The sequence below is a fragment of the Urocampus carinirostris genome, chromosome 13, assembly GCF_059441175.1.
Source record: "Urocampus carinirostris isolate Australia breed hairy pipefish chromosome 13, RoL_Ucar_1.0, whole genome shotgun sequence".
In the NCBI taxonomy this organism is placed as follows: domain Eukaryota; kingdom Metazoa; phylum Chordata; class Actinopteri; order Syngnathiformes; family Syngnathidae; genus Urocampus; species Urocampus carinirostris.
In genome coordinates this window covers 26,856,018-26,882,793 of record NC_142361.1, presented here as the reverse complement: position 1 = coordinate 26,882,793, position 26,776 = coordinate 26,856,018, and the positions used below count along the sequence as shown (strand labels likewise).

At 39.9% G+C, this 26,776-nt stretch overlaps 2 protein-coding genes and 1 long non-coding RNA gene across 4 annotated transcripts in view; 2 read left to right on the top strand and 1 right to left on the bottom strand.

Moving 5' to 3' along the window:
* Positions 1-2,852: 2,852 nt before the first annotated feature.
* On the top strand, positions 2,853-16,148 carry LOC148354193 (neuropeptide Y receptor type 4-like). Of its 2 annotated transcripts, none has more exons than XM_088351211.1 (2): positions 2,853-2,984; positions 13,911-16,148. In XM_088351211.1, exon 2 carries the CDS (start codon positions 13,985-13,987, stop codon positions 15,254-15,256), a length of 1,272 nt encoding a protein of 423 aa, XP_088207337.1. In that variant the 5' UTR covers positions 2,853-2,984; positions 13,911-13,984; the 3' UTR covers positions 15,257-16,148. The 2 variants fall into 2 exon arrangements, with proteins under 2 accessions (XP_088207337.1, XP_088207338.1); XM_088351212.1 differs by lacking the exon at positions 2,853-2,984 and adding an exon at positions 3,118-3,242.
* A 5,518-nt stretch (positions 16,149-21,666) lies between these two features.
* On the bottom strand, positions 21,667-26,054 carry LOC148354192 (uncharacterized). The gene is made up of 3 exons (XR_015852550.1): positions 25,952-26,054; positions 25,763-25,883; positions 21,667-22,993 (listed from the first exon to the last, which is right to left on the bottom strand). It is a non-coding gene; the product is annotated as an uncharacterized LOC148354192 (long non-coding RNA).
* The window catches only part of mcph1 (microcephalin 1), a 35,772-nt gene continuing 32,403 nt past the window's right edge, over positions 23,408-26,776 (top strand). Inside the window, exons 1-3 of the mRNA XM_088351817.1 lie at positions 23,408-23,517; positions 23,876-23,938; positions 24,010-24,101. Coding sequence (XP_088207943.1) covers positions 23,893-23,938; positions 24,010-24,101 — 138 coding nt within the window. The 5' untranslated portion in view covers positions 23,408-23,517; positions 23,876-23,892. The remainder of the gene's footprint in view (positions 23,518-23,875; positions 23,939-24,009; positions 24,102-26,776) is intronic.

Here is a 26,776-nt window from a genome sequence, read left to right as displayed (position 1 = left end):
GGTGGCATTTGAGCAGAGCTTCTAAACCGGAATCTTTATATAGTTTTCCTTTAATTGAAAATGGTAAAGTGTTTTCTGTTCACTGATTAACATATACCTGATTTTCTTCCCTAATAAAATGCATCAAAAGAGCTCGCTGCTGTTCCAATTATTCAAATTCGTCCTCCATGGCTAAGTTGGCCGACTTTGAGTAAAAAACTCCCCTCCGGTCCTGAATAAAACCATACTTGTATTTCACACGATTAACAATAATAGTGCAGTTGGAGCTAGTGTATTCTCTTCAACAGACCTTATTTTTATTCCCTAGCTGCACAAACCTTTAATTGTTGTCATATTGCGATAATCCATTAAAACGTATAATTAATTTAAAAAGTAAGCAGAAATATATGAACTATGATGAAAAGATTCATGTTTTAAAATACTCATAGGTCGAGAAATATCTCGTTGAAAGACTGGATAAAAAAATGAGAATGAAATGTAGTACGGCTCGGTCACTTTGAGGCTCCATAGTTTGTGTTTTGTAGCACTTGTTTTCGGTTGCACTACGCAATAGCCAGCTCAGACGCTCAATGCAAATCGTCGTTTGTTGTTACTTAGTATGATACAAATTGTGATTACTTGAATGACGATTGTTTTTTTCTTCATGGTAACATTGTGTACAAAATGACCTACTCTTGTTGGATTTGTTGTTACTGCATGCGGCAATTGTTCTGCCTTTGAGAAACATATAGAGTGGTCTTCGAGTGCCTTCTTGTTGTTAAGATGTTAATTTTTGCTAAAGTTCATTTTGGTGGTGTTTTAGGATCTCACAATATTAATATTTATTTAAATAGATGTATTTACTTTCTAGGCAACACTAGCTCTTACTGTAGTTTTAATTCCATGCGGCTTTTCGACCAGTGTGCCATTTGTATGAAAAACATATGTTTGAAGACAATTTCTTGGGGGTTGCGTCTTATAACCCGGTGCACCTTATAGTGCGGGAATACGTTAACTGGACCTTAGTGCTGCCTTTGACACTGTGTCCCATAATATCTAACTAGACCGGTTGGAAAATAGATTGGTCTCTCAGGAATCGTACTCTTATGGTTCAGATCCTACCTCTCAGATAGGACGCACAGTGTTAAATATGGTGAAATGACATCTGAGCCCTTTGGTGTTACCTGTGGTGTTCCGCAGGATTCAGTACTTGGCCCCCTTCTTTTCAGCATTTACATGCTTCCATTAGGTGATATTATTCGCAAGTATAATATCAGTTTTCATTGCTACGCAGATGACACTCAACCATATCTTCCGATGGAGGAATCTGCCACACTAAACTGTGGAAATTTGGAGGCATGCTTCACTGAGATAAAAGAATGGATGTCACTCAGCTTCTTGCGCCTCAACTCTGAAAAGACCAAAATGTTAGTTATTGGTCCATCTAAATGCTGTGACTTGTTCTCAAACACTGCTCTGAACATTGAAAATGTAATATCACCCATAGTGACTCAGTCAAAAAATTTAGGAGTCACATTTTGACCCCAATCCGTCCTTCGTTACACACGTTAAGAATATTTATTCCATCTTCGCAACGTTGCTAACATTCGTCCTGTGCTGTCCCAGTTTGATGCGGGGATTATAATTCATGCGTTTGTTACCTCCCGTCTCGATTACTGTAATGCACTACTCTTCGGTCTCCCAAAATCCAAAATCATGAGCCTGCGGCTGGTACAAAATGCTGCAGCGAGGCTTTTAACCAAGAGAAGAAAGTTTGATCTCATTACCCCAATTTTAGCTAATCTGCATTGGCTCCCCGTTAGTTTAAGATTTTAGTTTAAGGTTCTGTTGGTAGTATACAAAATCATGCATGGACTTGCTCCCTCATGTCTTTCAGATTTATTTTCCCCCTATGTTCCGGTCCTGAGCCTTCGCTCTGAAAATGCTGGTCTACTAGTGATCCCAAGAGCCAAGAAGAAATTTGAAGGTTCAAGAGCGAATAGTCAATCTGCAGCCTCAGCGGAACTGTTTAAATCTCAGGTTAAAACACACTTCTATTCTATAGCATATGAATAACCTATATTTCCTGTTGACGATATCTGTGTATTAATTGTTATTACAACATCCATTGCAGCTTGGTCATCCTGGCAGGTGGATTACCTCATGTTGAGGTTTTTGAGTTTTTCCTTGCCCTCATGTAGGTTTTAGATCAGGGGATGGTGTCATGATAGTTTGTGGTTTGCAATAATCTGTGGTCTGTGCAGCCCTTTGAGACTCCTTGTGATTAGGGGCTATACAAATAAACATGACTTGACAAAAATAAAGCACTACGGGAAATACCAAAAGTTAGATACTCCTACACATCCCTGTTTTAATTTCTTATCAGCCCAAATCTTTAATTAGAGTCATATTGCAATCATATTAGTGATTTGTGAACAATGTATTATCAGCAACCTTCCTTGCCAAGACTTTAGACACAGTTTTCAACTCCACTCTTCCCAAAAACCGACAAAAACCAGACTGCAAGCACCAATATGCTGCTGCCTTATCTATGTTTCTGCACCAAAAGTCATTTTTAAGCCTAGACAGCTGAGAAATATGAGGTAGCTGTCAACCATTCCATCAACCATAAAATCTGAACATCAACAGTCTCCCTTGCCACAGTTATATAAATAAACATACTGTATATATTTGAAAAACATGATTTCTTGTTGAAACACCCGCCCCACCTGTTCCCCCCTATGCTGCCAGGTGTTTATTTGTGACACGCACCGCTTTCCAATCGTGTTGCACGTTTCATTTCCAGGATGCAATTGAATAATATCACCACAGTGTGACAGCAGAGCTCGGCGTGCAGAGGAAGCCCGAGGGCTCCTCAGCCCAATAATAGCCAAACTCCACTCGGCTCTGGCTCTCACTGAGGCATTACGCTCCTCAGGATGCTCTCCTCCGTCTCCAACTCTCATCTTTGGATTCAATTCTGCTCGGAGAATCAAATCCTACACGTGAGTGCTTGTTTTTCTACTCCAAATCTTGCAGAGGTTATTGTTTTTCTAGTTTTTCTTTTGCATAAAATATGTCATATGTATTTAATATCCATAATCAGATATGTTATGGGATTGAAATCCATCTTTGCAGGAGTTACATCAACGAAAGGAATGACTCCATGCATGTGCAATCATAGAGCGATGCTTTCCATCAACAAAGCATCGTATGAATGAATGCTTTCTAAGAACAGACATCCACTTTCCGCTTAGATCAATGTAAGTCAATGCCCAATAAGTTACACAATCTGCCGGGGACAGATATCATTGCAAAGCGTGGTGGGGTAATTGCACTAACACAATAAACCCCAGCTGTGAATAATGAGGCTGGGATCATTATCTCGGGTCAAGTACTCTGTCGACTGCTCTTATCCCAACGCGGGAGGGAAGGATTCACAAGACTGTACTGGAATAGCATCAGTGGCTCTGAGCATGCATGCGAAAACACTTAGAGGAAAGAGTTGGACATGTGCGCGCACATGAATCCACTGATAAAGTCAGCAGCAATGGTGATGTGACGATTGCGAGCACAGTTCACTTTACGTGAAAAAACACAGAGAACCGAAAGATTCATTTAACAGTCGCCCGTATACCGGAGAGTATGGGAATGGATCTCGGCTTTTTTACGGCCTGTTCAAGGAAACTTTAACAAAGCTGAATAGTTAGTCATTTATTTGTTTTTTCATGTATTCATCTTTTTGGTTATATAAACTCAAAATAAATGATTAACGTGATATAATCATGTATTCAATTATAGTAATAAATAAGTAAAATGCAGTAAATGACCTAACTATAGAACATGCTTGTAAGCCACTGGTTGTCACGAAGCGGGTCGGGAAGCAGGAAGTTGGATCTCATTTGCGTAGGCGATCTGTCACTTTAATTGAGAAAGAAAAGTTGTCCAACACACAAACGGACCAAAAACAAAACAAAGCAGGCTCAAATGCAGGCAACACTACAGACTAGGCATTTAACAGGATTAAACAGAACTTGCAGGAATCTCTCAGAATGTTACACAGGAGTGCAACAAAGTCCAACAAGCAAAACAAGAATAAACAGGTATCAACAAGTTTTCAACAAGGGTAAACAACGACCTGGTAAAGGGCAGTTCCAAAAGGCGCGTTTAAGTACCCATAGGAGTAATCAGGAAATACAGGTCAGCCGGTGTCAAGGGGCGGGGCCAGCTAGGCGCCATGACAACCGTGCAGGACATGACACTGGTGATCCCTGGGGCTGCCTATTTTGTTCAACTCGGAGCGCAATGATTAAAAAAATTTAGGATGGAAAGCAAAATTAGTTAAAGAAAATAGATACTTCAATTAATTTCTAACTGTCGGTTGGCCCCCCTATTTTCCAGTTCGATACCGATACCAGATTCACAAAGCTCCTGTAAAAAACGACTCACGGTTCGGATGCTATACCTTTAAATCCTTTTGAGTCATCACAAAACGACTTCAATCAATTTCTAACTGTTTTGTGGTGCTACTTTTCTGTCTAGATCGATACCAATACTGATACCTGACACACAAAACCAGTTTTAATGATATACTTATAATTTCCAACAAGTCATTAAAACCCTGCTCTGGTCAATTTTTAACTGTTGGATGGCACCACTTTTTTTCTAGATCGATACCAATACTGATACCAGACACATGAAATTCTAGAAGAAACTTGAGGTTTTAAGGCGATACGTATAAATCTTAACAGGTAATACAATTAAAGTAAAAAACTACTTTAACAAATTTCTAAATGTTGTAATCCACCACTTTTTTTTACTCTGGATCGATACCAATACCGATAACGTATACATCAAATTCCTGAAATAAAACAACACTGTTCTACAGATACAGTATCTGTTAACTCCCAAAAAGTAATAAAAACAATAACTAACTTTAATCAATTTCTAACCGTTGTGTGGTACCACTTTTTTGTTGGATTGATACCAATACTGATACCTGACACACAAAATTCCTAAAAAAAAAAAAAGACCAACAGTTTTATTGATATACTTAAGAACTCCAACAAGTCATTAAGAACCCTGCTTTGGTCATTTTTTTAACTGTTGGATGGCACCACTTTTTTTCTAGATCGATACCAATACTGATACCAAGCACATGAAATTCTAGAAAAAAACTCAAGGTTTTAATGCGATATGTATACATCTTAACAGGAAATAAAATTAAAATTAAAAAAAAACAAATTTCTAAATGTTGTTATCCACCACTTTTTTTCTAGATCGATACCAATACTGATAACGGATACATAACATTCCTGAAAAAAAAAACCTGGTCTAAAGATACTGTATACCTATAACTCCCAAAAAGTATTTTAAAAAATTACTAACTTTAATCAATTTCTAACTTTTTTTTTCTAGAGTGATACCAATATCAATACCAGTTACTAGTTAAATTCCTGGAAAAATACTCATACTTTTCAAGAAATACTTATAGATCCCAACAAGTAATGGAAACTAGTTTTCAATCTAGACTGATACCAATACCAATACCAAGACCTGGTGCATAAAATTCATGAATAAAAAAAAAGATGAATCATTTTAAAGATACACCTATAAATCCCAACAAATGATAAAATAAATCACTTCAATACATTTCTAATTGTCTGACAGTACTTTTTTTCTACATTGATACCAAAACGGATACCAGTTACTTTGAAATCCTGGAAAAATACTCTATGTACATCCCAACAAGTAATAAAAAAACCCTACTTTATTTGATCTCTAACTGTTGGACGGCACCCCCCTATTTTTTAAATTGGTACCAATGCAATACCAGATCAAATTCGAGAAAAAAAAGACGAACGGGTTCAAGGGTATACCATTAAATCCCAACTAGTCATAATAAAAATAAACTAATAAGTAAAACAAACTACAATCTAAATCTAATTGTCGTACGCCACATCTTAGTGTCTCTCAAGATCGATACCAATACTGATACCAAATACAGCACATAAAATTCCTAGGAAAAAAAGAGCATTTAAGGGTATATCCATAAATTTCAACAAGTACTTAAAACATTTCTAACTGTCGGCACAACTTCTTTCTAGATTGATACCAATATCAATTCCTGGGAAAAAAGACTCACGGTATTAATGATACACCTATAAATCCCAACTTCATATTATGTTTGAAATCGCGGGATACTAAAGTCAATATTATAGTTGACTCATTTCTATTTTCTCGTTCTTGATTGTAAGACCACCCCTAAATGTCAGCCGACACTAAGATTGGCCACTGTTTTGAACACCGATCCAATCAGCATTGTTAAAATGAACCCAAAAACTCTCTAAAAATTAAATTATATAAACCTTATAAGGAAGGAAAACAAAAAGTTAGAAAACATTAAGATGTTTGTGTCCCGTTTGTCCTATAGAAACCCTATATTTTTCCATTATCAAACATTTTCGAAAAAGCCATTTGGAAGCGCTAAAGAGCTTCAGGGCCACTGGTTGCTGACCCCTTGATCAGCCCCCTTTTTGTTCTTTGAAGCTGGATGAGTGGTTGGACAGGTGGATTATTTTTTTATAGTCTCATTCTCTGAGTTAATAATTCCTTTTATGTAAACTCAGCAGTCCAGGTATATTATTGGTCTCATTTTTAATTTAGGCTTCTGTCTTACCCTGCGCTCATTTTTATTCCTTTTCCCATTCATCCATTACCTCTTTATTCCCACGAGGATCGCAGGTTTTCTTATTCATGGAGGCGATATTCCAGTCTTATGAACAAAGGCGATGATTTTCCTTTTCTCCTTCCTTCATGTCCCACAAAACCAGGGCTTTCAAATCTTTTTCAAGACAAGAGTTACGTTTTGTTAATTAGCGCAAAAGACACCCAGTTTGATATTCATGTCTAGAATAGAAACCTAGCTAGATGGCTTGCTAACTCGCTGCTAGGGTAAACAGGTACAAAACTATAAAGGAGCTAGTTAGCTAGCTATAACAGTATACAGCCATCTAAATCAATGGATAGGAAACTGAAAACAAAGATAGATAGCCAGCTTGAAAGAAGGCCAAAATTTAGCTTGATAACTAGCAAAGAAAAGTTCAAATGTTAGAGAGTTAGCTAGTTAGACAGTGTGCTAAATATAAAAAAAGGTTGGAAGATAGCTAGCCACGCAGCTAAAAAGACAGGTAACTAAAAGAAACTTTTTGCTCGATAACTATAACAAAAGGTCAATGGTTAGCTAGCCGCTTGTGGCACCTAAACTAAAATGGATCTTTGACATCAGTAGCTGTCTATTTTTGACATATGTAAACCTGTACAGCCGCGAGCCGGATCTTTGATGTCTATAGCAGTCTACGGTAGCCTAGCTAAATGGATCTTCGTAACAGTCAATGATGTTTCCGTAGTGTAGTGGTTAGACCGGGTGGGAACATATGTGTAAACACATGTCAGAGAGGGATGGGCGCCACCAGGCTGTATTTGCCCAAGACGCACCACAGGAAATAGTGACATTACGACCGTAGTGGTTATGGGATCCGACAAACCAACCAAGATAGCATGCAAAAGAATGTGATAAAGCTAGTCAGATAGCGTGCTAAAAAGCTAGAAAGGTAAGAAGATAGCTAGCCACACAGCTAAAAAGTTAGCCAGATAGCTAACAAAAAAAAACTGCATTATTTTCCTCAATAACTAGCAAAAAAGGTAAATGGTTAGCTAGCCGCTTGTTGCAGCTAAGCTAAAATGAATCTTTAAAGTTTGTAGCCGTCAATGACAGCCAAGCAATAATGGATCTTTGATATCCTTGTTTTGATATTTGTGAACCTGTATAGCAGCCTAACCAGAATCGATCTTTGCTGTCACCTTGGCTAAAACTGATCATTGATGTCTATAGCAGTCTATGGTAGCTAACTAAAAAAAACTGCAACTTTTTGCTCGATAACCATCAAAAAAGGTAAATAGTTAACTAGCCGTCTGTTGCAGCGAAGCTAAAATAGATCTTTAACCCTAGTAGCCGTCAAAGGCATGCTTAGTTGAAATGGATCTTTGATGTTTGCAGCCGTCTGTTGCAGCTAAGCTGAAATGAATCATTGACAATGGTGGCTGTGTGTTTTTGACATATGTAAACGTTTATAGCAGACTAGCCAGAATGGATCTTTGATGTATATAGCAGTCTACGGTAGCCCCATCATTTCAAAAGGATTTTTGGTTTTTGGGGGGTACCCTTAGCAGAATATAAAGATGGCGGACAGTCACGTTATGTAGAGCAAAATCTAATATATCAACCCACAAGTCTCATCTCATCTCATCTCATCAGCCACACCGCTTATCCTCAGTAGGGTCGCGGGGGTGCTGGAGCCCATCCCAGCAATCATCGGGCAGTGGGCAGGGGACACCCTGAACTGGTTGCCAGCCAATCGCAGGGCACACGGGGACAGACAACTCACTCGCTCATTCACACCTAGGGACAATTTGGACCGGCCAATTCACCTGAAATGCATGTTTTTGGAATGTGGGAGGAAACCGGAGTGCCCGGAGGAAACCCACGCAAGCACGGGGAGAACATACAAACTCCGCACAGGAAGTCTGGAGCTGGATTTGAACCCACGCAGGAGGTTCCCAAGACATGAACTGTGCCGCACATGCGCTAACCACTGCGCCGCCGTGCTGCCCTCAACCCACAAGTATTTAAAAAAAATGGTACATAATTTTTTTGGGCTTATTATTCAAATCAACATACAGTATATATATATATTGTAAATAAATGAAGGTTGTATTATTTTTACCACTAGGGGGCGTTGAATAACGTGCTTTGTAACCTTACCGTGAACGCTTATTTATCACAGCGGTTACGTTCCGAAAAAGAACCCATACAAACCTTTAATTTTTATAATTATTATACATAAATAGTGTACTTCTATTACACAATTAATTATTCTATTTATACATTGTAATCAAAGAACAAACCTTTTTACAGGCCCAATCATTTATTAAACAAAGACACACAGAAAATAAGAAAGAGAGAAAGAAAGAAAGACAGTCAGAAAAACAGAAGAGAGTGATTACAGAGAAAGAGAGAAAAGACAAAGTGAGGGAAAGAGAGAAAAGAGAGAGAACAAAAGAGAGAGAGGAGAGATGAAAGACGTAATCCTCTGAAATAACGCAAAAAAAGATACTTAGAAAAAGAGAGAAAAGAGAGAGTGAAATGGAGAGAAAGAAAGAGAGAAAAGTAGATGGATGGAAAAAGGAAGAGAGATGGGAGATAGTGAAAGAGAGAAATATATAGAAAACAAAGAGAAAATGAGAGACAGAAAAGTAGAAAAAGAGACAGAATAAGAAAAGAAAGGGAGAGGGAGATAGTGAAAAGGTAAAAAGAGAGAAAACAAAAGAACAGAGAGAAGAAAGAGATATAGAGAGCTAAATAGCATGGGAAGAATAAAATACCTTGAGAAAGAAAGAGATAGAAAGAAAAAGAAAGAGAAAAAGGGCAAAAAAGAGAGAAAATTAAAGAGAGAGTAAAAGTAATATAGCTCCAATTGCCTTACGAGTGGCGCCTGGCTTTGTCAACATCAAGAGGACATATTTTAAACTGCAGTGTATTTTTCTCATGTGCTTCTCTGGGTGTTGTCCCGTGGGCCAAATTAAAAACCTTGGCGGCCCTGATCTGGCCTGTGGGCTGGTTTATAGCAGCCTCTTGCCATGAAAAAAATATTATAGATCATAGATGGGAACAGCTGCAAGCTAGCAACTTTATTTTAGTCATCACTGTCAATTTTTTTCATTTTGATCAGCGCTGGGTTTCTTCCTTTCAAGGTACTTGAAAAGTTGGAAAATTGGCTTTAAAGGTACATAAATTTGGCCTTGAAAAAGTTGTACGAACCCTTTATTAAATACATTCGATCAAATCATCAAACATTACATGGTGAAATACAATGCACCAAAGAATTTGAATTTGTAAGAAGAGCAGGTTGAGCGGTTGTGTTGAATTTTGTCTAAATTCATATGGTTTGGCTCTCTTCCAAAATAAAAAAAAAATATTGTTTGGGGCAGTAGCGCAGAAGGTAGAGCGCTCGTCTTGGGATCAAGGGATCCCAGCTCGTCCGTGTTACATGTCGAAGTGTCCTTGGGTAAGACACTGAACCCCTAATACCCCTAATAAGCAGGTTAGCGCCTTACATGGCTGCAAGGCCGCTATTGGGAAATGTGGAGCACATTGTAAAGCGCTTTGGGAAGTCATTGACTTAAAATGCAGATAATTTCATTTCATTTGGGCTCTATGGGTCGCAAAGGTTCCAGACCCCTGACCCACTGCGACAGATAAATGTTACATTTACCCGGTAAACTAATCTTGTCACAAGCCAGAAACGGAGACAGGACCCAGTAGCGTCCGTTTACTCAGTTTTATTGATAAAGATCCGATGATCGACGGACACGGGTAGCAGCTGTCAGGAACGCGGAAGTGGCAGGGATACTGGTCGATAGCCGGGACGGGGGAGAGCAAGGGCGGTATCAAGTCCGGAAAAGAGGTCGGCAACAGGTATCAGGCAGGAAACAGGGCAAAACAGGTCAATGGTTGGGATGGAAGAGCAGGGCAGAAAGGGGTCCAGAAACAGGTCGGCAACAGGTATCAGGCAGGAGAAAACAGGGCAGGAAAATGTCGGAAGGTATGGAGCTTGCCTAGCTGGGATCATAGGTTCGCAAACGGTCTGACAGTTTCCTCTTGGAAGTCGGGGGTTTAAAAAGAGTCTTTGAACCAATCTGCGCTCAGGGCTGTTTGCGGCAATTGGGCAGTCACAGGTGCCCTGAATCCGCAAGCATGACAAATCTATGCTTTTTGCCAACATGAAATTTGGCCATTCCCTTTAGTTGAAAAACACTTGTAGGGTGCCAGGTCACATTGCACCCAAAATGCAGTACAAAATTGGCAAGGCTTTGGAGAACGTCCCATTGTTAGAGCAGCGGGGTCCCTTTTTTCTCGAGGATCTGTTCCGTCTGCTCCATAATTGCCGCGTGTGTGTCTGCGTGTGTTTCTTTCTTCAGTTTTTTTTTTTTTTGGTAGTGTAGCCACATCAATGTTCTGCCACCTCGCCTGTAGCTTGCTCAACACTCTGACACAGTGCATTAGTAATGATGCACTGTGAAGTGACTGATGGCAACTAGCGTGGCCCTTTAACACAAAACGACAAGCTCATTGTACGCGCGGTGCAGGATTTATGCGCCCGAGTTTCGGTTTGGGGGGGGAGGGCGTTGACGATTCCATTTTTAGGATCCCGACAATATCGCAGGCTTTTTTTGTGTTTCGCCGAGCGTTCTGTTCTGCTACTTGGAGAGCAGAAGTCACTGGCGGCGTTTCTGAGGGCGGTCTGACGAGTGCCTTTACGCTTTTCGTGTTCAGTCTAGTGAAGGGTTACAAATGGGACACAGCTTTCCTCAGTGTACGTGACGTACTGTACGTATAGGTGTGTGAAATACGTTTTCAGGGCAGGAGAGTGAAACCCTTGTTCCGAGCCATCAAGTCTTTGATTATAAATGTTTTATAGCAGGCCTGTCAAACTCATTTTAACTCGGGGGCCACACGATAGAACAAACATTCTCTGGGGGGCCGGACTAGTAGATTAGAGAGAAAGGAAAAAAAGAGAGGAAGAAATAAGAGAAAGAGAGTGAGAGAAAAGTAGAGAGGGTGGGACTAAGAGAGAAAGGGAGAAAGAGAAAAAGGGAAAAGATGTAGAGCGAAATAAACAAAACAGATACAACAAGAAAGAAATCCAAAGAGAACTAGAAAGAAAGAAGTAGAGAGAAGAGAGAAGTCTCTCTCTCTCTCTCTCTCTCTCTCTCTGTGGAATTTGCATGTTCACCCCGTGCTTACGTGGGTTTCCTCCCCAAGTAAAGATAGCTGGGATGTGCTCCAGCACCCCCGCGATCCTACTGAGGATAAGCGGTGCAGATAATGCATGAATGGATATATCTTCTTTGCAGGTGTCCTTTAATAAAGACAGAATAAAAGGAGAATAATCTTGTAATTAACAAAAATGCTAATACCTTTTTGCAGTACCAGAATGTTTCACTAGCTCTTCACAGTTTTTTTCTCAGACTCAACCAAAGTCCGAAGCGGTGCCATTATTGTAGACACATGGTTTTATACCCAATCCATTTGATTTTAGAGCTCACAATAGAAAGTAACCTTGAGTCTCCAAGGTGACAAGAGAGAGAGACCTCTTTATTGTTATAATGAGCCAGTGAACAATTCAAATGGTTACGTAGCTGGTATTTAAAGATCAGGTTTTGTGTGAGTCTGCTTTATGCCAGGTCTACCGCTAAATAGACTACGATAACTTTCATGGAAGAATATGCATTCAACAAAGCAACCTTGATAGTCAATATAGAGTTTTTATGTGTTCAAATTCCAGTTTTATTTTAACCAAGAACAGCTAATATATCAGCTAATATCTGTAACTACTAGTGTTGGTGCGTTAATGAATAATAGTAATCCGTGACGTACTAGTTACTTCATTTTAAAAGTAACTCATGTACTCCCCAGATTACTCACTCCAAATAGTAGCATTACTCCGAAAGTATCTAGTTACAAATTACCGTGTATTCTGTACTTGCATAGAAGCAGACCTGGGCCCTGCTTTAAAATAGCCACTAAATAAAAGAAACAAACGAAAACGTGTACACCAACCTGTGAAAGAAGTGGAGCTTTCATATTTCTTGGTGTGTACAATATTGAGGAAAGGAACACTTAGTCGAGACACTCCATATCCATTTTTTTCTTCAAACCACGCAAAGATCTTCTCCATTTCTGGGGCCTGATCAAGACATAATTTTGTTATCTCATGGTGTATTGCCAACATACTCGTTGACTGTAGGTTCTGTGCTTACGTTTGCCCCATGATTTTGTTTTTTTTGTTGTTGTTTCTGTATAAGCCACTCACACTTCCCCATCGGCTGCCTAGCTTTTGCTAATCGTGGTAAACATCGAAATATGTGCATTAAAAACTGAGTCTTTTAATTTATAGTTGTAAATACGACTTGGATGCCAGTAGGGAGAATATCTCCATGGTGAGAAATTCTGTGCTTGAGACTGCGCCACCATTTCTGTATTTAGTTGTTCTTTGTATGTAAATATAAACGCCCCCACCCTTCAAATGATGATATTGGCGAATCGAGGGTCTTATTTGAGATCCATTCAGCACTCAAATGACATTATGATACATTATCTGTCACGGAGCAGGAACGGAAACGGGACCCAATTGCGTCCGTTTTACTCAGCTTTATTTAGAAGGAGGAAAGGACTTGCACCCGTCCGATGATCGTCGGTCACGGGTAGCAGATAGCTGGGAACGCGGAAATGGCACTTCCGAGAAAAAAACAGGTCGATGGCCGGGACAGAGGAGCAAAAACATAAACGGGGTCCAGAAAAGAGGTCGGCAACGGGAATCAGACGGAAAATAGGGCACGATCGAGTCAGGAGTCACAAAAGCTTGCCTAGCGTGTAGCGAAGTTTCGCAGACGATCCGACAAATGTTGACAGAAAGGCGGGGTTTTAAAAAAGAGGAAGCAGCCAACCAGCGTCCGCGGCTTTTGGCGCCAACGGAGCAGACTCAAGTGTCACGCATGTAATCATGAGACGATCTGCTTCTGATGAGTAGCGGACTACTGCTGTAACGCAGCATGTAGCAACAATAGTGAAGTCAGAGTTTTTTTTAATAACGTGTCACAATATTTTTTAAAGTAATTACATTCCAGGAATGTGTTCCGTTTTAACATGTTAGTCTCAACACTGGTCAGTATCAAGATGCTGTTGGTAGTAAGGGAGATGTCATTTTAGGCCATTATGATCAGGACCTAAACATTTGGTAAACGAGGCAAGTTTAATGTAAAGATCTTTGACCTTCTAGCAACGTCCATGTGTTTGTTCTTCATGACAGATGCCGATAACCAGTTAAGTTCCGAGATGTATGTCTTCTTCCTGGGGGTCTGGTGACCCTTCCGTCCCGGCGAGATGTCCTTCAGCAACAGCGCGAACCGGCCCCCACCTTCGGCCCCTCCTCTCAACAACACGTCCCCTTCTCACCAGCTGCCGTGGGACGAAGGTGGCTCTAATGAGACCCTGCTCCCGGACCTTTCAGGCCTGGGCCACGCCGAGCAATGTCACACATCTCCGTTCCTTACGGCGTTTCTCGTGGCCTGGTACGGTGTCACGATGGTGCTAGGCCTGGTAGGCAACGTGGGCCTGATCTCCATAATTACCCGTCGCCGGGAGAAAGCTAATGTCACCAGTATTTTCATCTGTAATCTTTCATTTTCTGACATCCTGGTGTGTGTCTTCTGCTTGCCTTTCACACTCATTTACACGCTGATGGACCACTGGGTGTTCGGGTCTCTGCTGTGTCGATTGGTGCCGTTCATACAATGCATGTCCGTGACCGTCTCTATACTTTCCCTTGTCTTTATCGCTCTGGAGAGGCACCAACTCATTATTAACCCAGCCGGCTGGAAACCGAGTATCCCGCAGGCTTACACAGCGGTAGTGGTCATCTGGATTCTGGCCTGCTTCACCTCTTCACCATTCCTAGCATTTCAACTACTCACAAAAGAGCCCTACGCCAATGTGACCCTCCCCCCATCCGTTCTTTATCACGGAACGCCACCTGCACAACACCACCCGCCTGCTAACTCGTCAAACCTTCAGTATCTGCTCCAGTTTCATAACCTTCACGCGCCCCTGCATATGGAAGCCTGTTTAGAGCACTGGCCCTCGCAGCATCACCGACTGACCTATACCACCTGGTTGCTGCTTTTCCAGTACTGCGGTCCCCTCATTCTGGTCCTGCTATGCTACGTACGGGTTTTCGTGCGTCTGCGTCAGCGCAAAGACATGTTGGACCGGGCCAAAACGCCCGAATGCCAGCGGATGACGCACAGCCGCCGCATCAACATCATGCTAGTGGCCCTCATAACGGCTTTCGCTCTGTGTTGGCTGCCGCTTACCATCTTTAACGCAGTTTCCGACTGGAACCAGGACGCGCTGCCCGTGTGCCACCACAACTTGCTTTTTTCGCTCTGCCACCTTTTGGCCATGTCGTCGACCTGCATCAATCCCGTCATCTACGGATTCCTCAACTCCAACTTCAGGCAGGAGGTGAAGGAGGTGATCCAGTATTGCTGTTGTCGCCCCCTAGGGGAGGAGTGCGAGCGTTTTCCCGTGTCTACCATACACTTGGAGGTTTCTCGCACTTCGGTGCCGCTCACGTGCAGAAATAATTCGGTTTAATAAGCTGTAAGCACATTTGGAACGTGTTTTTTCCACAAAAGTTTTTGGAGACATTGATCGATGTGGTATTTGTCCCATATCTCTCAACTTCTGAGTTTCCATTGCCTTACAAAACGTTATATTTTTTCTTACAGAAGACAAAATAATCTTACACCAAATATTTTTTTAAATGTCAAGTCAAGTTATATTTATTTCTATAGCCCTTATCTCAAAGGACTGCACATGTTAAAATTACACCATCTCCTGATCTTAAACCAACATGTGGTTAAGGGAAAACTCAAAACCACTGCAGGAGGAAAATAAAAAAAACCTTGAGAAGGAGCTTCACGAGTGGTAATTCCCCTTCCAGGATGACCAGGGTGCAATAGATTTAGCATTGGGTAACAGCACACAAAACATAGTGGACATCGATAAAAGAAAACAATAGATAATATGTTGAAATTACTCCATAAGGTCCATGACAGCTACGACTCGGCTTCTCATCTTTGCCGGCTGGTCAATGCAGATGTTGACATGCTTCAGGTTCAGACGCTGGTCCGCTGACTTGCAGATCAACCAAATATAAATTAAAATATTTACTCTCCAGTGCTATAAATAAACTATAAAACACGCACAAAACAGTTAACAATTTAGTTTTAACCCAATTAGACACAGAACCCCTAAAATGTTAAAACAGAGAGAAGTTAAAATGTGCAAGACAAAAGGGAAAAGATCAGTCTCAATTGAATATTGGCATAAAGAAAGTGCCTCAGCTTTGAGGGACTGATACCGCTTGCTCTGCCACTGATAGACAATGCACTCTGCTTTGGAGCTATCAATATCATTGAAATTAATCCAAATATCAGTCCTTTTCCTGCTACGAGTCATTTATTTTTTTATATACAAAACTTTCTTTCTCTCAATACTTCAATGTCCCATTGATCTCACCCACAGGTGTCCAACCTTTTTCCTGATATCACATTCTTAAAAATTAAAGAATACGCTGGCGAGTGTTATGTGTAATGCAACAAACACACCTAAAAGCCTTTTCTTTTATATCAACAAAAACCCAAATCACAGTTAAGAGTTTTAAAGAAATGCTTAATTCTCTTGAAACAAAAATTGTATAGTTAATTTTCAGATCCTAAAAAACCTGTGCAGTGGATATAAGACATTATAGGGAGCTATTATTTTAGTTTATGGTGAGGGGCCACGCAAAAAAAGGTTGCCATAATGGACACACCTGAGCCTAATAGTTACCAACGTTGATTTATTTTGTAAAAAAAAAAATAACAGTAGCCATGACTATCAGTTAGTTAGTATGCATAGAAGGGAAAGTGTGAAGCACATTGTAAAGCGCTTTGGGAGGTCATCATTGACTTGAAAAGCGCTATATAAATGCAGAACATTTGGAACATTTATGTGAAGGAGGTGATCCAGTACTGCTGTTGCCGCCCCCTTGAGGAGGAATACGAGCGTTTGCCGTGTCTACCATAGTCATGGAGGTGTCTCGTACCACTCTGCCGCAAGCCTGCAGGAATAACTTGGTTTAACAGGCTAGATGCATATTTGAATGTTTATTTTAGGGGGATATTACATTATGCTATGAAGTATTTTTTTTCCATTTATTTGCCTAGAGGAGTCCAATCTTATTCATGAAAACTGCTTAATTAGATATCAAAGACTACAACAGCCACTTTAATTTAGGATGCAACAGGCAAAGGATGCATCATATGAGGTGGCCTTAAACAGTTTTTATTAATTATGAGTTAACACTGCCCAACTGAGTTCAAAGAGCCTTATGCTTTATTTTCCACAGTGCCTATCTGCTTTTATCTTTCTTTTAGCAAATCTGTTTGAGGCGGAACACATTAGGTACGCGGAATGGGGGCGTAGGGGGGAATCTGGATAGTGACGTCATGCTCATCCCTACAGCTTTTTCGTGTCTATTTGTTAGTGCAGCATGAAAATGGTGAAATTAAGAAAAGACCAGCCCAAACCCTAAGAAAAAAAAATATTCGAGCACATCTAAGAAATGCACATACTTGCACACACAACATAAGGAGCTTGACAAAGGTTGCAATGATGACAGAAGCTAGTAGAGGGCGGCAGCAAGTAAAAACAGTTCTCAGTTTTTTACAGCTCCTTTAAGAACTTTTACAGAAATTATTAATTTTTCTTGATATTATACAGTTAATCTACAAATTGTAAAAAAAATGTACAGTGTATGAAATACATTTTTAAGGAGCTATTATTTCAGTTTATTGTGAGGACCTTGTAAAAAAAAAGTTGCCAGGATAGAAATGGCCCCCAGGCTGTATTTTGGACACACCTGAGCCCGATAGTTACCAAAGTTTATTGATGATGTATAAAGGAACGTTAGCCAGTAAGACATAACCTGACACAAATATAGAAGCGGCACTTTGTGTTACAGTAAATTTATATACTGAACTATATTATCATCTATCACAAAAACATTTTGGAGGAGAAGAGTTTGCAATGAAAATTTAGCTTGCAGAAATGCTAAAATGTCATCCTAATCACTCAAATTATCAAAAGACTCAATGCTAAAATGAGTATTGGTATTATTTTTTTTTCTTCTGTTTTCTTGAACTTAAATTTATTTATGTATTTTTCGAGAGAGGAAAATGTTTTCTTACGTAAATATTTACAATACTTATTTTAATAACTCTTAATTCAAGCTTTTCCAACGACTAGTTAATCTAGTTTCAAGTTGCACAACATGAAAATATAGTGTATATTTTTCTTTGAGGGAGGAATATTGGCTGTGACAAAGAATATAAAGGTTATTACTGCTTTACAACTCAAATAACAATCTAGGTATGTTTATGTTGAAATTATTACAGTGTGTCTGGAAATGAAAACAACAATGACATTTTGTCAGGACACATAATTTAAAGTCCTTGGTATTGGTATAAGCGATTCTAGCACAAGAATTTAACTGTTATCGATTGTTACCAAAATATTAAATATTGCACAACACTAAGAGTAGTTCTATATCGTAAAGTACTACTCTTCTTCGTTTTAGCCAGTAGTTGGTGCATTGTAGTGTTGCACCGTACTGCCATTTACAGGTCAGTCTTGGTATTACATCAAGTATCTAGAAATGAGACAAGATGTGATTGTCTGTAGCACAGTCATTTACAATTTATGTGGTGTACTGTTTCGGTATTAACAATAGCAGCTTGAAAGACACAGTGTTTGTTTCACTTGTCATTATAAACGAGGTATTTTAAATGTTTTGAAATTTTTTGGAGCACACAAAAAGTATTTCAGTGACACGAAATGTATTTATAATAATTTAATGAAAGCGCACAGTGTAATACTCTGCAGTTTTTCATCAATTTTGCTTAAATGTGATAGTAAAGTGCTGCAAATGTACATTTAAATTGAAATGCTTGGTGGGTAAACATGAATGAAATGCAAGATTTTGTCAGAGAATGCATGCAAAAGGTGGGGAGCCTGCTGGCTGAGAACTATGTATTTGATTTGTCCCTTCTTTTTCAATGAAATAACAAAACATTATAAAGTGTTATAAAATGGGAACTCACTATTTTTTGCGAGTCATTTGGCTGTGTTTTATTTTGCCTTTTATAGATTTTTAAGATAAAAAACACGCTTTTTTTGTGTGCGGGAATCCCTACTTAAAGTCATAAAAAGGCATGCGCTCTACAGTAAACATTTCCATTTAGTGCTCGGTCAACACAAGTGCATTTATGTGATTAAAAACGACAGAGGAAAAACATTATAATTATGTAAATACGGTACAGTACAAGTATGCCTAATTAGTTTTGTATGTTTCATATCTGTGCTTTAAATGACGTCTTAAAAAGGGAAGGCGTGTATGTTATTATGTGATTATGTGGAAAAATGTGTTTTTCATGTGGAATCCAAAGCTTGCATTTGAAGGTCTCACGATGAATTAATAAATATCTTTCGACTTGACAAGTCACCAGCCCTCAGTTCCTTGTGCATATGCATGAATAGCAGGAGCTTTCTCAGGTCTTTTTGACGTGTGTACACACACACACACACACACACACACACACACGAGCCATTATTTTGGCCGCTCAAGTGCTAACTACACTAAAAAAAGTTTTTTTTTGTATAAACAGACACTTCTTGGGTACATTTTGTGTAAATTACAACTACAACCTTATCCTTCTTGTTTTATAACCTTATCTTCTCTGTTCCTTTATCTTCTTGGGTTTTTTACCTCACTGTGAATGTGTGAAACTGGAGTGTCATGCCCAATCTCGTTGTCACAATATGTTAACCCATTTTTTAACAATGACAATAAAGGTGTATTCTATTCTATTCTAAAATCAGTATTTATGCTTTTCCCCTGGTTGAGACAGACAGACAGAGATACTGTCAGACAGACAGATAGATAGATAGATAGATAGATAGATAGATAGATAGATAGATAGATAGATAGATAGATGGATAGATAGATAGATAGATAGTGTCACGGTTGCACACTGCCCTCACTTGGCCCCGCCCGTTTGGCTCCAGCTGCGGCTCGTTGCCTGATTGGCTTCCCTCCCATTTAAGCTCAGTGCTCTCACTGTCCCCTTGTCAGTCCGTCAACAAACCTCTGCACCCGCAAGACGTGTGTTTTGACTCTGTCCGGTATCCTGCTTGTGTATCCTGTCCGGTATCGATCCAGTTTATCTTGTCCTGTGTGATATCTGACTCCAGTCCCCAGTGTCTAGTATCGATTCCGTCTATCTTGTCCTGTCTGATATCTGACTCCAGTCTCCAGTGTCTGGTATCGATCCCGTCTGTCTTGTCCTGTCTGATATCTTGCTAGAGTCTCCGGTATCTCGTATTGATTCTGCCTGTCTCATCCTGTCCGATATCTTGCGCCAGTCTCCAGTGTCCTGTATCGATCCCGTCTGTCCGGTATCTGCTTGTGTATCTGGTATCGATCTCGTCGGCTTCTGGCGTCCTGTTTTTTCCACGCCGGACTTCTGTCTTACTTCTTCCACCCTGCTATCGGCAAATCACTGGCGTTTGTGTGCACATGACTGCCCCATTCCCGTAAAATAAAGCTTGTGTGAAAACGTTATGCATCTGGGTCCTCCTCCTGCTCTGGTTATTCATATGCTATAGAGTAGAAGTGTGTTTTAAGCTTAGATTTAAATATTTCCACTGAGGTTGCAGAACGGATCTCAGGGGAAAGAGCATTCCATAGCACCGGTGCCCGGATGGAGAACGCTCTCGAACCAGCGGAACACTTCTTGGCTCTTGGGATCACCAGAAGACCGGCGCTCTCGGAACGAAAGCTTCGGACCGAATCAGATCTGAAAGATATGAGGGAGCAAGTCCATGTATGATTTTGTATAACACTAAGAGAACCTTGAAATCACATCTTAGGCTAACAGGGAGCCAATGCAGGTTAGCCAAAATCGGCATGATGTGATCGGACTTTTTTGTCCTAGTTAAAAGCCTCGCTGCAGCATTTTGTACCAGCTGAAGACTCTTGATTTTGGACTTCGGGAGACCGGAGAGTAGTGCATTACAGTAATCGAGACGGGAGGTAACAAACGTGTGAATTATAATCTCCGCATCCGACTGAGACAGTATTGGACGAATTTTAGCAATGTTGCGAAGATGGAAGAAAGCGGTTCTAGTAATTTTCTTCACATGTGTTTGAAAGGACAGATCGTGGTCAAATATGACACATACATTTTTAAATCACTCTGTGTGATGTGACATTTGTCAATGTTCACAGCAGTTTTTGAGAATAAGTCACGGCATTTAGATGGACCAATAGAGTGCTTTGAGGTCCTAAGATTACCCACAATGCATCGCTGGCGGCCATTTTGGAAGTCCACAAAGCTTTTCACTTCATTGTTATTGTTCAGCGAACCAGTTAGATTCTACATTGTAATGCCGAATACGTGCGTTATTGTTGGCTGTTGTAGCCGAGGGGAAAAGGGTGGGAAGGGCTTCTTTAGACTTCCGAAGTGTGTTTACAAACAGGGGATTGAAGCTCAGGAGAAAAGTGAACGGCGAAGACGAATGTGGCTGGCAGCTATCAACCGGTCGAATTTGCCAAAGCTTGACTGTGTTCGTGTTTGTTCTGACCAATTTCTGACAGGTAAATTGAATTATTTATGATGTAGAAATAAATTTTAAAAAGGTTATGGGACATGTGTACTTCATGTACATCTGTCGACACCATTCAAGTATGGCTAGGTTAAATACTGTAGTTGTTGCTTCTTGAGTAACATTTCTGAAAAAATATTCTTAAAAGATGTAGATGTTGAACAAGTATATACCAAGAATACATAGTAAATGTGCATTTCATCCACTTTGATGAGATATTTCTTCTCTCTCAGTGGATAACATTATTAAATACCTACTTCACCATACACATGTATCAAACAAACATGAAGTATGCGCTGTTTGCAATTGTATTTATTTTCAATCTTTGTTTAGATGAAAGGCTCATAATTAACACCTTTAATTTACAATGGCTGAGGGGGGCGGGATAGCGTTTTGAGTTTCAGTGTAGTATCATCCAATGTTCGCATGTTTTCGCCACATCACAAACCTTGACAAACACTACTGGATTCCTCAACAAATCTGTCGTAGGCTTCCATACTTTTGTAATTTTGAAAATCCTTCAGTTCACAAAAGGGACTTGGGTGGAAAATAAGATAGTTAACAAGTTCGATGTAAGTCACACACGGCAACAAATCGGGATCAGACTTCCAGTCCTTGTTTTTAATTTTGTAGGGATCCAATTTTCCAATAAAATGCAACTTCGCAGCGTACCGCTCGCGTGCTTGCTTGTCTAAACTCTCCACGTAGTTTTCCATATTGTTGATGGACCAAATCCGTACACAAACGAAGCTAGTTGAGTAAATAAATAGACAAACTTGGTAAATATTTGCTCCTCTCGCTATCACCGCTTGTAATCGACAGACTTCCAAGATGCCGGCACGAAGCCGTGTTACTATTTTTAGCACAAAGCGCGGAGCCCTCTATAACTTATGAGAAACTTATGAGAAAATCACAATGACTTAGCACTGGTCAGTTACTTTGAGAACAAGTCCGCGTGCACCTCAGCTGTCCTTAAGGGACACTACGGTACCCGCGGGCACCACGTTGGAGACACTTGTCCTTAACCATTAAAAATTCATCTCATCTCATCAGCCGTACCGCTTATCCTCATTAGGGTCGCGGGGGGCTGGAGCCCATCCCAGCCATCTCCGGGCAGTGGGCAGGGGACACCCTGAACTGGTTGCCAGCCAATCGCAGGGCACACAGGGACAGACAACTCATTCGCTCATTCACACCTAGGGACAATTTGGACCGGCCAATTCACCTGAAATGCATAACAGATTAGAGGTAAATATTTATCAAACGTAAGCAATAATGTAAGGAACTATACTGTCAATATCGGTAAGCAAAAGTGTGTAAACCTTGTAAACTTAAGCAGACTGTATGAAGATCACATCATAAACAAACATGACAATTTTTTTAACAATGAACATTCATCATGTCTTTTCTTTTTTTTTTTCTTTTTTTTTTTAAACATCATAAACAAACAATCTGTATTTTTTTTTTAAGTCACATAATCTTGAAGCCATGCAGGAGCATGTCGTATTCTCGGTGCACTAGGAGAGGGATGTGGTGAGGGCACAGTTACAGTTTCAGGTTCGGGTGGCTCAGCAACTTGGTCGCTTGGCAGGAGGCAAGCATCATTATCAGGAGGCTGTGGCGCTGAAACAGCAGCACAGGTGGAAGAATGGGCAAGGTGGAATTACTTTAGTTTAATCATTTCAAGATACGTTTTTTGGTTTGAACAAATTTGTTGACACTTTTAACAGCAAATAAACAATGTGAGGTTTGAACAATTTTTCTCGACACTTTTAACAGCAATTAAGCATATTCACAATTTCGTTATATCATTTTCTAACAATATTTTGGTTTGAACAATTTTATTGACACTATTAACAGCAAATAAACAATGTGAGGTTTGAACATTTTTTCTGTACTATAAACAGTATATTTCTATAGAATTAGAAATCAGATGAAACAGATAAAAACGATGAGAACAATAAATGTAAACATTGGGCACGTCATTAAAATTCGCTCTTACATTTTAACAAGTGACGTAACAACCTTCCCTCCAATCAGGAGGTGTGTATACCTTATTCCCACAATGCATCGCTCAATCAACCTCAGGCGCGAATGTAGCCCCGGAACTCTGTCAATGTGTGCAAAAAAGTTAAGGGCTCCCTAAAGTAAGTACAACGTCTGTGTTTATGGAATAAAAAAAATGTGGTAGTTTTTTGGATAATTAAATTACTTTATTCGCCTTTTTGGAACAATGCAGAAAAAATACACATGCCTTGTTCCAAGCTAAAACAGTGAAAGTTAGCCCACGCTAACGTATTAAATACCCCGGATTGAACAATGATAGAAATACCCGAAAAATACATTTAATAGGTAAACTCAAGTGAATCACTGGACATTGTTTACCCATTTGACACGGTTTTAGGCGTCATGTTGACGAAGATGAAAATAATTGCGTAACAAGCACCCTTCTGGATTACATGCATTTTCGAAAAAAAATGGGCAACTCTTTCATTGTTTTTAAAGGGGAAATCCTGCAGCGGATGGTGCCAGTAATGACCACCAGCAACTGCAGAACGGCTCTAAAAGGTAATGCATCGTCAGCACTAAATTGACTTCAAAACAATGCACATAGCTGCAGGTAATGGCTTCTATTTCAGATGTCGTTGCTTATGTGGATGTTTGGACATCTGATAAGAGAGCCAACTTTTCCAAAACGTTCAGTCAGCAACTTCAGGAAATGGGTGCTCAGGTAATTTACTTCATTGGGATGTTGAGAAAGAAGGGGACACTCTGTTTCTCCAAAAAATAATACAATTGCGGGCCATTGTGTTGATAGAATTGTCTCCATTGTCATTGATAACAACGTAGTGAACATTCTTTCCAACAAGATTAGACACACTCCACAATAAATGTGTAGTTAAAGACCTATGAGGAAAAATAAAGTTTTTAAAAGAATGTTAGGATAAATAAGGTAATATTTACAAAGTAGTGCTTGGTCACCTGCCCAAGTTGTAAATGCATCATAACAGTTCAATGAAAAACACTGCAATGAGACATAGGTCACTTCATATTGTATAAATAGCCTGGTCCTGTGTCAATCTGTCACAAAAATTTTCATTCATTTGTGTTGGTTTTTAATAGTTGGTTGTTGATTTTATGGTTGAACATAGGGAGAAAACGGTTTTGGTGTACTAAAAACCACAATAGTAACTTTAATTTTAAATGTCTCTCAATTGGCTCAATGAGACTCACCTAACACCAGAGAGAATTGATTTTGAAAAACACACGTTGTGAAATCATTAATCTTAACATTAGCCCAGAAAGTGTCACACAATTTTAAAAGTGGGTAATCCCTGGGTTCTTTTTCTGGATTCTATGGGATAAAAAGTGGGACTAGCACTGGCTTTCATTTGAGTTATCATTAAAAGCCTGTCCATGTGCGTCATAATTGTAAATATATTTGTTGTTCTGACCATTTATTATGTTTTCTGTGTTTTGTAAGTAAAACTCCCCATGATCTTTTAGTATTGACCCTTTTGCACACACGTGACGACACCATGATGGACGGTGGTAATCCGCAGTAAACGGTGGACAAGACTAGTAAACAACAAAAAAAGCTATACTATTTAACACCATTCGCAACAACTAGTCAAACGAATATGGTGCAGCTGTCGGATGAGGTGGCTCACCTTGACAGAAAGCACAAAGGGCGCTAGTTAGAGAAACCTAGCAATGCTATGTACAGAGCGATACAGTTTTCCTTCTGACATATTCACACACCTTAACAAATTGTCCAATCCGCCTGACTTCAGTCACCAGGATCTGTACCACCTTATTATGAATGGATTATCCCAATACAAAACACTAAAAAGCTAATAAGTCTGTATGCTTACCACTTCTTTGTATCCGTTACGGGTTACTGTGCTTTTTTTTGCTGACAAATGCACGGCGTAAAATGTTACCCTCGCACAAACGTACTACAACGACTTTGTATCTACATTTTTGGGGGAATGTAATAGAACGGTAAAGCATGTGGCATTTGCCCCTTGTACAGACATCACTTTTGATGTTGAAAGTATTCATTTTGACAAAATGATGTTTTCTTTTCTGAACATTTGATTCTTATTTGATCCGTTGGTAATTTGGCAATTCATTTTGGCGTAATAAGCTTTATATAACAGCTTTATATAACTGTTACATAACTGTTTTCAATACATTTGATATGAGGAAGATTACTGTTTTGAATCCCTGGTTAATCACAATAAAAGCAGCTCATTTAGGTAGTAAGAAATGGAAATGGTAAGCCACTAACGTAGCGAGTTGGCACTAGCTAACTTAATAAATGAAGTGTCTTTGATGTGACTCGCACCTACTTAACATAAAATTGCTCAGAAATACATCAAAACGTACCTTGTAAAAAAATGTGCGCTGCTGATCCTAAAATACTTGAGGGCTGTACCCTGCCAGTATTGTGCCTCAGGTCAACACCAGTCCCTCTGTTTGACTGTAGATAAACATTGCCGTCTTTTGTCTTCAACGAAAGGGATAAAATTCCAAATCAGGCTTAAAAGCTTTCCCCCCCGCACAGGAATAAATTACCATGGTAAAAAGTGGTGGTTATATTCTTCTGTGGTGGTTATTGGTATTTGTTTCAACTCAACTCCCTATTCAACTGCCTTGCGCTCAAGTGCTACTTGCCGTCTGTCATGGCTCATTCTACCAGAGAAAGCAACGTGACATCACGTGCAAAGGGTTGTGTACATATACATCATATAGATAGATATGGAGGGGTCTGAAATTTTCATCGTAGGTGCATGTCCCCTGTGAGTGAGAGATAAAAAAAAAAATCCAGATATGACAATGCATGATTTTTTTTAACAATTTATATGTGTGATATTGCGAAGTATTTTGTACATCTGAGAAAAATGAATGTTACTATTTGGTACAGAAGCCTTTCTACAGAAGCGCTTCAGGTCTTCATTCTTCTCTAGATGAAATGAAATAATCTGCATTTATTTAGCGCTTTTCAAGTCAATGACTTCCCAAAACGCTTTACAATGTGCTCCACATTTCCCAATAGCGGCCTTGCAGCCATCTCAAGTGCGCTAACCTGCTTATTGGGGTATTGGGGGTTTAGTGTCTTACCCAAGGACACTTCGACATGTAACACGGGCGAGCCGGGATTCGAACTGGGATCCCGCGATCCCAAGACGAGCGCTCTACCTCCTGCGCTACTGCCGCCAGATCAGTCAGGTTTCTGGGCTGTCACTGAGAAACACAGAGTTTGAACTCCCTCCAAAGATTTTTGATAGGGTTCTGGTCTGGAGACTGCCTATGCCACCTTGATATGCTTCTTAGAAGATCCAGGCACGACCCATCTTCAATGCTCTGACTGAGGGAAGGAGGTTGTTCCCCAAAATCTCA

What these genes read in the sequence shown, in the direction of transcription:
- LOC148354193 (XM_088351211.1), top strand. Translation starts at nt 13,985, where the DNA reads ATGTCCTTCAGCAACAGCGCGAACCGGCCCCCACCTTCGGCCCCTCCT.